This window comes from Vanderwaltozyma polyspora, genomic scaffold (genome assembly GCF_000150035.1).
Source record: "Vanderwaltozyma polyspora DSM 70294 KpolScaffold1003 genomic scaffold, whole genome shotgun sequence".
Taxonomy (NCBI): Eukaryota; Fungi; Ascomycota; class Saccharomycetes; order Saccharomycetales; family Saccharomycetaceae; genus Vanderwaltozyma; species Vanderwaltozyma polyspora.
The window spans coordinates 29370-41574 of record NW_001834654.1 but is presented as its reverse complement, the minus strand read 5'-3'; the positions used below and the strand labels follow the sequence as shown (position 1 = coordinate 41574).

The following is a 12205-nucleotide window of genomic DNA, read 5'->3' as shown; positions in this document are numbered from 1 at the left end:
ATCAAAACTTTATGTATATATATCTATTGGATACAGTAATATCTTAATTAATTTTTCATGCGATGAGCTATCTTGAATTGTAATTTTTCTTTTTGAAAAACTTTCATGATCAATGAAAAATTCTGTTCGTACAGAATTACTGAAAATTTTGAATATTTAAAAGTCATCTCATCTCATCTGATCTCATCGCTAAAAGATACATACTAATAAGTAGTGATCTATTGACAATAGATTGATGGATATTGGTGGTTTAAGGGACGGCACTGATTCATATTGATATTTTTAATCAGTTATTTTGGGTTATCAACTTTTTTCCCAGGAAATTAACCGTTTGAAGAGATTTATTCAACATTGTTTTAGATATTTTTAAGTTTGTGAGCTTTAGGTAATATTAACTATGGATCCATTGAAACATATTGTCGCTGGACAACATGTTATTTTGAAATTACCTTCAAATAATTCCAAAATAGTGGAATTAAAACCAGATGGTTCTATATCGTTAGGTAAATTCGGTTCATTTAATGTAAATGATATTTTAGGGTACGCTTTAGGTACAACTTTTGAAATTTACTATAATGAAGAAAATCAAGAGACCAATCAGACAAATAAGAACAAAAATCCAGTAGGTCAGGTCAGAGTAATTGACAATTCTAAGGACACATCTGCTAATGAAGAAAGTCGTGCTACATCTGAAGAAAATGATTTAAATTCTATGGATAGCAGTTTATCAAACAAAAACTTAATTAATGTAGGGAATGAAATTCAAAAGATGACAATGGACGAAATTGAACAATTGAAGAAGCAATCAGTATCTGGTAATGAAATCATTGCTAAGATGATTGAATCACATGGTAGTTTTCATCAGAAAACATCACACTCTCAAGAAAAGTATTTGAAGAGAAAGAAACAAAAATTTTCAAAACGTTTTACTGTAAATTATCTAAGTTCATCAGCTTTGTTGAGTTTTCTACTTGAAAAGGGTGATATTCAACGAGTCATGGATATGTCAGAAGAATCAATGGGTATGTTACTAAATCTAGCCAATATTAGAAGCAATGGTACCTATTTATGTATGGATGGTACTGGCGGTCTATTGGTTTATTTCTTACTGGAAAGAATGTTCGGCGGTGATATAAAAACAAAATTTACAGGCAAAATAGTTGTGATTCATGAAAATGAACATCCAAATTTAGACTTGTTGAAATTCTCAAATTACCCAGAAGAATTTATAAGAGATCATGTAAAAACTATATCTATTTTAGATTATTTTGAACCTCCTACAGTTGAGGAAATTCAACAAGGTTTTACGCCATTATCAAAGGAAGAAGTTCATGAGATGAAAGGAAACAGAAGAAACGCTTATTTTAGAAGACTAAAATTATATAAAGGCCAACTAGAAATGGTTGATTACGCTACAAAAGTCCAGTATGATGGTCTGGTTGTAGCTACTACTTTAAGCCTACCATCTCTAATTCCAAGATTGAGTGAGCATGTGCATGGTTCTAGACCTATCGTTTGTTATAGTCAATTCAAGGAAACCTTATTAGAATTATCGCACACATTATATGATGATTTAAGATTCCTGGCACCATCGATCGTCGAAACAAGATGTCGACCATACCAAACCATCAGAGGAAAACTACATCCTTTGATGACGATGAGAGGTGGAGGTGGTTACTTGTTATCGTGTAATAGAGTTATTCCAGCTCCTGAGCCAGAACCTGTACAAGCAAAAGGCTCGGAAGAACCCATAGAAACTCTTAAAAAGCAGAAAACCGAATAAATGTTAAGTCAATAATTTATAAATTACAAGACATTATTAGTATATTGTGAATATAAATGTAATCATATAGATTTTTTTAGTTAAAATCAAATGCATCGTTTGGATATAGGTTGTATATATTTTTTTGTTCTCTTTTCATTTACTAGGATGAATAACAGTCCCAAAATTAGAGAATATTTTTGAGATATCATAAGAACTAGAATTTGGTGAATTGACATATCCATAAACAACTCTACATTGCTTATTGGAATCGTATTTTGAACCAACGGTCCATATCTTGTTTAGAGTATTGTCATTAGATATATAATCCTTAACGAATTTCACCTGATCGATGTTCCCTACCTCATATACAAATGAATTTATATGTGGGATCCATTTTTCTAACAGATTTGAATAGAATTCTTTGTCCCCTATCAATGCTAATTTTGGCTCAAATAACTTAACCGACTTTGTAACATCTCTTTGGAAATCTGACTTAGGTATGTAAGGTGGATTGCAAGTAAGAATATCAATTTTTTGATTTGATAAAATTGAATCTATATTATTACTCTGCAGAATATCAAATTTCAAAACCTCTATATCAATTGGATCCTCTGATGATTCAAGTTTATTTCTATTGACTAAGTCAATTGCAGAATCAGAACAATCGACAGCTTTTACATTTAAATTACTATTTAAAATTTTGGAAAGTTCTCTTTTGAGGAGTAAAGCAATGCAGCCAGAACCCGTACACAAATCTACAATTGATATTTGGTTTTTGCTTTCTAAACTTTGTTTTCCATTTTTAATTGATTGGATTAAATCCATTACCCATTCTTCAGTTTCCCATCTTGGAATCAGTACACACGGTTGGCATTTTATATTAAGTGAACCAAATGGTTGAGATTTTAAAATGTATTGCAATGGTATGTGATGAAATCGTTGAATGCAAGCTTTTTTGATATTTTTCTGTAAAGTATAATGATCTGGGGCAGTTTTAGCAAACTCTTGATTGATCCATTTCAATTCTAATTTAGCCTGGGAAATAGTTCTACATTCTGGTAGTAATAATGGTAAAAATGGATTTATTTTGTATGCTTCATGGATAGTCTTAGTTGAAATGCGTGGCATTTAGTAGATTGAATTATGAATTGTGATTAGCTGTTATATATTTGAACCATGTTTTCATTCCTTTTTGATGCGATGAGTCTAACAAAAGCTTGAATTTATAAATTTGATGTACTTTTTGTATGGGGCAGAGAGAGATGGGAGAAGAAAAAAAAAGAGAGATATTATTGTACTCCGAAAATGACGTAGAGAAATGTTTTAATACCTCAAGAGGTAATAATTACAGGATATCGAAACAATACTACTGAGCAACTGCAGTTCGAGAGACATAATTCTTGTGAGGGTGTGACACTTGGCTTAAAAGAATGTAGTTTAAATTTTTAAAGTAGGTAGACAAGGTTTTAGAAAATATTTGTGGAGCTCCTTTAAGCCTTTTAAAAGTCTACTCACAGCGCAGAATAGGCAAAACTAAAAAAATTACAATATAACCAAGAATAATGAGTGTTATATAGAATGTACAATAGAGAATGATCATTAGAGATTATTAAATCAAAGTCTCTGACGCATTTCCAAATCTCTCCTTCCATTTATATATTTATATATTTATATTTATATATATATATATGTGTGTGTGTGGTTTTTTTTCTTTCGGCGGTTTCGGAAAGTTCTACGAGATCGGTTCGCACCATCCTGATAAAACGTATCTTATCTAATCTCTTATCTNATCTTATCAGGCACAACTTTTTTTAGGAACGAATGAATCTTCCGATAAAGGAGAAGTGATCTTAAACAGCAATTGTATACCAGTCGAAGTTAATTACTTTTTTTTAGAAAAACTACAAAGGGAGAAAGTAGCTTGAATACATATTTACTAGTTGAAACAATGTGACAAAATACAGGGTCCTTGCCGAACATACTATTTATCTCTTTGTACGAAAGGTATTTCGGAGAACCTTTATTACTTTGTTCGTTGAAGATTATGAATAGGAATGGTGTACCTGTTATAGCACAAAGGTACACACACACATACAGAAGCTAATTGAAGGGACAGAGAGGCAACGAAAGTTATAAAACTTGAACAATTCGAATGTTACCATTAAAATTACCCTCTCTCTTTCTGTTTCTCTCTCTTCGCTTCGCCCTGATGTGTACTCGCAGACAAGACTACTTACTACTACCATTACACATTCACTTTCATCCCATTCAAGTTGGTGGGAGTGTCCATCTAAACCTAAAAACTATCGCATTAATAATGAGACCATCATGATCTTTCTCTGTGGTCTCCCCTCCCCCTTGCCTATCCTTCCCTTGCAACTTTCCAAACACTTCGAATATAACTATTACAAAGAACCAAGAAGACTAACAAGATACTTTATTCCAATAAACTGTACACGTGATACCTTTTTCTTTTTGCCTTACAAAACTAAAAAAAACTAAAAAAAAAAAGAAAATTCCAGAAAAAAAACGAACTGGAAAGAAAAAGAAACGTTGGAAAATTTTTTTATCAATTTGGAAAAGTTTAAACCGTCTTCATCATCACCATCATCATCACCACCTTCAACTACTATATGCTTAAGCTAACGCTATATACTATAATATAATATACTACACTAAACTACACTAGACTACACTCTATACTATGCTATCATTGCTTCTTATTATTCTCCTACACCGCTCGTGAGCCAAGGACCCATCCATCAATTAATCTACCCATCAATCTCATCTTGCTACAATTATGGTTCTTTTTTTAATATTTCAATAGTATTATTAATACGTCAAACTGTTTTACGTTTGTAAAATTGATATCATTTTAGCTTACAACTTACCTTTATATATATATATACTAACATATTTCATAAATTTGTCTGTCTGTTCAAACAAAGAAAAAAAATTTGATTAGATTTCGTTGTTCTTTATTTTTTTAATCATTCCATTCATCTTGCAAGATTTTGTTTTTGATAAGAACAAGAAGTTAGTTTGAATCTTATTTCGTTTGAGTTTAAACCTATTCCATTTTTATCTATTCTATTCAATTATATTATTTAATCCTTCTCGGAGATCAAAAGAATTATCTTTTTTTTAATCCACTTAATTGAATAGTCGTCGATATTTCTATCAGGTTAAAGAAGTTTATTTAGTTTCCAAATTGAATTCATCAACATCTACAAAACGCCAAAAAATGGTCAAAGAAACAAAGTTTTACGATTTATTAGGAGTCTCTCCAAATGCTTCAGAATCTGAAATTAAAAAAGGTTATAGAAAGGCTGCTTTGAAATATCATCCTGATAAGAACCCAACTGATGAAGCTGCTGAAAAATTCAAAGAATGTTCAGGTGCTTATGAAGTTTTATCTGATTCACAAAAGAGAGAAATTTACGATCAATATGGTGAAGAAGGTTTAAGTGGTGGTGGTCCAGGTGCTGGTTTCGGTGGTTTCGGTGGTTTTGGTGATGATATCTTTTCACAATTCTTTGGAGGTGCTGGTGCATCAAGACCAAGAGGTCCTCAAAGAGGTAAAGATATTAGACATGAAATTCAAAACACTTTGGAAGAGCTTTATAAAGGTAGAACTGCTAAATTAGCTTTAAACAAACAAATTTTATGTAAGGGCTGTGAAGGTCGTGGTGGTAAAGAAGGTGCCGTTAAGAAATGTTCAAGCTGTGGTGGTCAAGGTGTTAAATTCGTAACAAGACAAATGGGTCCAATGATTCAAAGATTCCAAACTGAGTGTGATGTTTGTCATGGTTCAGGTGATATTATCGATCCAAAAGACCGTTGTAAAGAATGTAAAGGTAACAAAGTCGCTAACGAAAGAAAAGTTTTGGAAGTTCATGTTGAACCAGGTATGAGAGAAGGCCAAAAGGTTACTTTCAAAGGTGAAGCTGATCAAGCTCCTGATATCATCCCTGGTGATGTCATCTTCGTAGTAACTGAAAAGCCTCACAAACACTTCAAGAGATCTGGTGACGATTTGTTATATGAAGCTGAAGTAGATCTACTAACTGCTATTGCCGGTGGTGATTTCGCTATCGAACACGTCTCTGGTGACTGGTTGAAGGTTACCATCGTCCCAGGTGAAGTCATCTCCCCAGGTGTACGTAAAGTTATAGATGGTAAGGGTATGCCTGTCCAAAAATACGGTGGTTATGGTAACTTAATCATTACATTCAAAATTAAATTCCCAGAAAATCACTTCGCTGATGAAGCTAAATTGAAAGCTTTGGAAGATATATTACCTCCAAGAACAGAAGTTAAAATCCCACCAAAAGCTCATATCGACGACTGTGTATTGACAGAGTTCGATCCAGTCAAGTACGGCAACAACAACAATAGAAGAGGACAAAGTTACGATTCAGACGATGAAGATCATCACGGTGGTGAAGGTGTTCAATGTGCATCCCAATAAACAACTTTTTTGAAAATTACTTGTAACCCTTTTCTCTGTATATTGCTAAATATGATAAATTCTAATCTGTACTTCTAATTCGATATCAAAAAACATTGGGTTTAATATAATACGTTAAGGATTATATATACGTTGAAAAATAATAGCATTCTATGTAAAAGTTTATCTGATTGTTTCTTATACAATTATGTATAATATAGTTTTTTACTATAATACTGAAAGATCGTGAAGAAAAAAGCGTCATATTTTTGAATATATCATAATAATTATTTAGTAATGTTGACATATTTATAATTTATCAAATGGATGGAAAGAGTGTAAATTTGGAATATTAAGGAAAAGAAATTAAATTTAGTTGTTTAATCAATTTCTCAGTAATGCCTCTTGTTTTGTTCTTAAATATGACAATTTTTTACCATTTCTGACTGGAATTAAAAGAAGGAAAGATGACAGTCCAGTTATACCTGCCATAAATGTAAATACACCACCATAAGTCATACTCTGTTCCATTCTGCTTAAAACACCAATAAATAGAGCGGATAGCAAACATCTAGTTAGATTTAGGCAACCAGTCGCAGTAGACGCTATCGATGGAAATAGGTCAACACATAGGGTTGTTGACATTGTTAAAATACAGTTGGAAAATAAAGAAGCTATACCACTAGTAACTAAGACAGCAGCTAATGGAGCTTTACTTTTTATACACCAACCGTAGGCACAAAACCCACAGCTACTAATTAGTAATGTTACAAATGCAGGTTGTAATCTTGCTTTGCATATATTAAACGTATAATAGTGATTATTGTTAATAATATCATGAACTTTTTCAGGGTCTTTATATTCTTCCAAAAGCTCTTTTTTACGTTCCTCTAACCATATTTTATATCTTGCATATTTTTTTTTATAGCTCCAGTTTAAATACCTGCCACAGCTTATAACACTAATTAGTGTACAGACACCTGCTGGTAAGAAACATAGACCAATTTTAGCAACAGACAATCCATAATCCTTACTTAATACAGTACTTAATGCTGTTTGGTGAGTGGTCCACATTGAAAATTGTAAACCAGACACGATTAATAAGATTGCAATTTCTGGCACTTTTAATACTTTGAAAGGAGCAAACAGATTTAATGGAGATTTGGGTTCCAACGTTTCGTACTCTGGGTTGTCGAGATGTAATTTATTCTTCAAATAAGGAAGGGAAAGTATTGGTGCTCTATTGACATAAGGTCTTGGACGAATGGAGCCGTTTCCTACCAAAGTTCTTTTAGTTTCCGGTAAGACGATAATAGAAATCATCAAACATATACCTGAACCTATAGTTAAAAACCAAAAGATGGATCTCCAACCCCAAGTTGAGGATAGACCAGCACCAATCAAAGCACCAAATGCACTACCGATGACAATGAACCCAGAGACATAACCTACATAAGCGCCTCTTTCAGCACGAGTAGTGATGTCACCACAGATTCCACTATTGATGGCAATTACTGGTGAGATACCAGCAGCTTGTAGACATCTTAAAACAACGATTTGTGTATAGTTTTGGGATAAAGCTAAACCTATACATGCACAACAATAGACTAATATTGAGAATAAAACGACAGGACGTCTACCTAATGAATCGGCTAAACCTCCCATAAAGGAAGGAGCGAGACCTTGAAATATAAAGTAAACTACAACTGTAATATTAACTAATTCTTCAGTAATATTAAATTTCTTTTCGATGACTGTTAAAACAGGATAATAAATTGCACCAGCTACACTTGAGAAGAAACCAGTAAAAGCACACTGGATTATTAATAAAGACTTTTCGGTCCTACCAAATCGTGAATATGGAGGAGAATCGGTAGTGTTTGGACCAAGCTTTACAGATTGGGTTTTCATGATATGTAGAGAATCTATTATATCGTCATCGTCATCGTCATCGTCATAGTTATCTCGATCAGCGGTATGGAGATCATTCTCCTTTGATATTATCGATGATTTGTCTATTACACCGTAGTCGGCTAAATCTGTTGAAGATAGATTCTTTTTTATAGGGTAATCTGATTGATCCATATGGTAATCGAGGTTTGCCAGACTACTTTTATTATCATCACTCATGATTAGTTGGTATATGTGAGGGATTTTATTTGCTTTGGGGATATTTGGTCTTATGTATATGTAGAATTTTACCTTTCCAAAATATCTTGTCCAATTTTACTGGTAGAATAGCAGTTAACCTCTAAATAAAGATGAGATGTAAGATAGTTATTAACTCTGCCGCAGTGAAGAGATGTAAAAGTGTATGGCAATGATAATAATTCAATAATAAAATCAAAAAAGAAAGATAGAAAGAAAAGCTAATATTAATTTAAAACCAATGAAAAAATAAAAACTAGAAATATATTGTCCTTATATATCTTTATAGTTTAAGAAATTTCAGCCTTCAACCGGTATTCTACCTCTCCTACATATATATATATATAGCTACATACCTATTTGATATATGCGTCTCTACTATGTATGAGCTCTTATTGCTGAACCTTCGAATCAAGTTCGAAAGAGAGAGAAAAGTGCCGATGATGGATTCTTTCCTTCACTTCATTCAACAGTAATAAGCAAAGATATGATTAGATCTGTAAGAGGAAGTTTCTCACAATATGTGTGCCATCCATATATTCCAAGATATTTTCATTTTATGCCTTATTCCCATCTTTACTAATGTTTTTCTGTGCTGTTTCCTTGGTAATTTCCGCTTCCGCATTAATAAATCACCGAGATGTAGGTTAAAATTTTAATTTATCCGATTCTAGGTTTTTGCTCATTAACTCTCTCTGGTTATTCTACAAGAAAAATCAAATAACCAGTTTCGAAATTACAATAATAAATAAGCTAGTGACCTTATAGTTATAGAATATCTCTATATAATTTAAGTTAATATGTTGTAGATTACAAAATGGTAACATATTGAAATAAAATTAGGTATCATAAGAGGTTGTATGTATGATTTATTGTAAAGTTTCTAAATTTCGTTGTCCCAATTCCTACTCCATTATCCATCGGCGTATCTATATTTATGGAAATAAAGGTTTCAATGTGAATTGGATAAGTAAAATTTAAAATAGTCTTTTGACTATCATTAAAATAACTCCTAAGTTTGTCGTGTGATGCATTATTTAAATTATTGTTCACTAGAATATATATAAATATATATAGACATTAGAAACAAGAGATTCAAATTCATTATTGCTATGGAGTTGCCCTGGCATTCGAATAGTTGTTAACGTCACCAATTGGTGTGATTGAGTTCAAATTGTTTTACAAGGATGATCAAGAAATAACATCACCAACTTGTTAGTGAAAGTATAGCAGCGAAAAATTACTTGGGGATTTAACAATTCAGGCTCTTGTCTTAGCGGGAAACAATAGACCGTTATTAACAAGTAAGGAGCACTATGTTTCTTGGTAATCTAGTTTGTTATTAAAGAAACGGAAAAATTCGGTTAAACTTCAATACAAAGTACTTACATCATGGTAAGAATATCTTTTGTACAATTATTGTCGTCATCAATTTGTTCTTGATTTTTCTTTAATTTCTTTTTCCTTGTATGCATCCACCTATCTTCGGAAATGTTAGCCTAAGCATTCCTCCATATTCTTACTCTATCCTGACTTCATACTTTCTAAAAATAATAAAATACCTACTGTTTCACTACGTAAGTTCCTATTTAAGTGGTGACTCAAATTTTAAACAAGGATATCAAAATTTCTATTTCTGATTATCAGATATCATCAATCAAATGATGTTAAATTTCAAAAATGGTAAATAAACTAAAGTAGACGAAGTCTTATGTTGCATAAGGATTCAATTATATTCCTTCTTCCCTTTTCGTGCTTTCTTGCACTAATTAGTATCAATGTAGTATAATTGCGTATAAATTAAATTCGGAAATTAATTAAACAATGAGCTATGTCATAATAATGTTATAAAATATCACAATGCTTCTTGTAAGTTCACAATCCGCATTTAATCATTAGTACATCGAGAAACCAAATGAATTACTGATGTATTTTTTGAATCTAAAGAAATATAATTGGTTATATTTTTAAGACATCTAAATATTTCAGAATATATACATTTCTCAAGTTGTTTTATAACGTACTCATTTTAGATTATCAGTTAACTATATATGCCCTTGAACAGTAATTATAAAAATTTGTGCGTTAAAGATAATATCTAAAATACGTTAATGATATGTCTGTCTTTATACTATATTATACTATTATTGATTGTCAGTATATCTTAGTAGTCTCTCTTTTGATTCATTTACGTTCTGAAGTTGAGACATGTTTGGGTTATTGTAACCATTAGATCCCCACTTCGACTCCACATATCCTTTAAAATTGGTAAATGGAAGAGTGTTGAAATGGGAATATTGTGGTGATGGTTGTAAATTTGATTCTTGTTGAATATTATGTTCTCCATTACTATATACATGATTCATTGCCCCAATTTTGGGTAATTGGACAGATAATTGAGAATGCTCTGAATTAGGGGGTAACTCGATAGTGCCATTCGATACCTTTCTCATTGTATCTTTCATTGGAATAGGTCTTCTTGTAATACTATTATTACCAATTGAAATTGTGGGGAGTGGATTTGGTACCATTGACCTTTCAGATTGGTGAACTTGTGAAGGGATATAGTGGTTAAATCCTTGTAAACTATGATTTCTCATTTGTTTGAACGATGTTACATTGTACTCATTATGTTTTGGGAAAGCTGAATGCTGAGAAGTAATACCAAAAGAGTTTGTCTCTGGAGCATTAAAAATCTCTTTCTGGGTTTGACTTTCATTTAATATTATGGGTCCTTTTGGAGTTAAACTTCTGTTTTTTTCTGTTACTTCCTGTTTTAACTTTGGCGTCATAATATCTCTATATGAATAATCATTGTTTTTAATTACTGACATTTGCCTGATTTTCTTTGTCTTTTCTTTCTTCTTTATTCGTTTCTTAGCTGTAGAGTCGGAATTTACTGGCGTCATTCTTCGCTTAAAAGATGGATCATTATTACTGTTGTTGTTGTTGTTACTATTATTATTATCTTTCTGTGATGAATTCGTTTGGGAATTGGCTTCAACTGGCTCTACCCACCTTTTTACTTTTAGTTTATCTGATTTTATAAAAGCTTCCTTCTTTTCTTTCTTTTCCTTCTTGTGGGTCTCCATAATTGGTGGCGATGGGATAACATTTGGATGCTTAATAACTGTACTTGGAGTATTATATACGGTACTAGTACCTAAACCTGGGCTTTCTTTATTGTGTACCGTATTGCAAATTGCTTCTAAAATTTTGTTAATGGTAGTTTCTGAAAATTTGTCGCTTTTTATACAAGATTTTGTTATCGATCCTAATAAAGCTAGATTGGATTTTCTTAATTCTTCTATCTCTTTAAACTCTTTTGCAGTCTTAAACTCTAAAAATCTGAAGAATAATTCCTCAGAAACATCTGAGTTACCTTCAATATCAGTAGCATCAAATTCTTTTAGAATTCTTTCTTTCAAACTTGACATTTTTTTGGGTTGCGGCTCTACCATAGAAACTGGCATTTTTTTTATATCTGACGGACAAGCATTAACAGACATTGAGGATAGTAAATTAAATTGCTAATCCTATAGTATAGTAATCTTTAGTAACTTTAAACTAAGAATTTTAAATATTACTTGATATGTTACTTTATCCTTCTTTTACTATCAAGATTATGAATGACACTGAATTTAAATTGATTAATTACATACAGAATTCGAAAATAAAAACCTTAGTGAAAAGAGAAGTTCTAATTCTAAAATCCCAATTAATTTATATAATTTGAAAAGGTCAGCATCTTCACCATCATAATATAATAAAATATATACTATCAATCCAGTATAACAAAGATAATAAATAATTAAGATCTATGAATTTAGAGACACGGCCAA

At 31.8% G+C, this 12205-nt stretch overlaps 5 protein-coding genes across 5 annotated transcripts; 2 read left to right on the top strand and 3 right to left on the bottom strand.

Moving 5' to 3' along the window:
- Positions 1-397: 397 nt before the first annotated feature.
- Positions 398-1783, top strand: GCD10 (tRNA 1-methyladenosine methyltransferase subunit GCD10; the record flags this gene model as incomplete). Its single annotated transcript, XM_001644517.1, has 1 exon — positions 398-1783. One exon carries the CDS (start codon positions 398-400, stop codon positions 1781-1783), a length of 1386 nt encoding a protein of 461 aa, XP_001644567.1.
- A 135-nt stretch (positions 1784-1918) lies between these two features.
- Positions 1919-2893, bottom strand: MTQ1 (S-adenosylmethionine-dependent methyltransferase; the record flags this gene model as incomplete). Its single annotated transcript, XM_001644516.1, has 1 exon — positions 1919-2893. One exon carries the CDS (start codon positions 2891-2893, stop codon positions 1919-1921), a length of 975 nt encoding a protein of 324 aa, XP_001644566.1.
- Positions 2894-5009: 2116 nt separating this feature from the next.
- On the top strand, positions 5010-6236 carry YDJ1 (type I HSP40 co-chaperone YDJ1; the record flags this gene model as incomplete). The annotated part of the gene is made up of 1 exon (XM_001644515.1): positions 5010-6236. The coding sequence occupies one exon, from the start codon at positions 5010-5012 to the stop codon at positions 6234-6236; it is 1227 nt and encodes a 408-aa protein (XP_001644565.1).
- Positions 6237-6599: 363 nt separating this feature from the next.
- Positions 6600-8345, bottom strand: QDR2 (cation transporter; the record flags this gene model as incomplete). Its single annotated transcript, XM_001644514.1, has 1 exon — positions 6600-8345. One exon carries the CDS (start codon positions 8343-8345, stop codon positions 6600-6602), a length of 1746 nt encoding a protein of 581 aa, XP_001644564.1.
- Positions 8346-10507: 2162 nt separating this feature from the next.
- Kpol_1003p10 (uncharacterized protein) lies at positions 10508-11872 on the bottom strand (the record flags this gene model as incomplete). Its single annotated transcript, XM_001644513.1, has 1 exon — positions 10508-11872. One exon carries the CDS (start codon positions 11870-11872, stop codon positions 10508-10510), a length of 1365 nt encoding a protein of 454 aa, XP_001644563.1.
- Between the last annotated feature and the right edge of the window lie 333 nt (positions 11873-12205).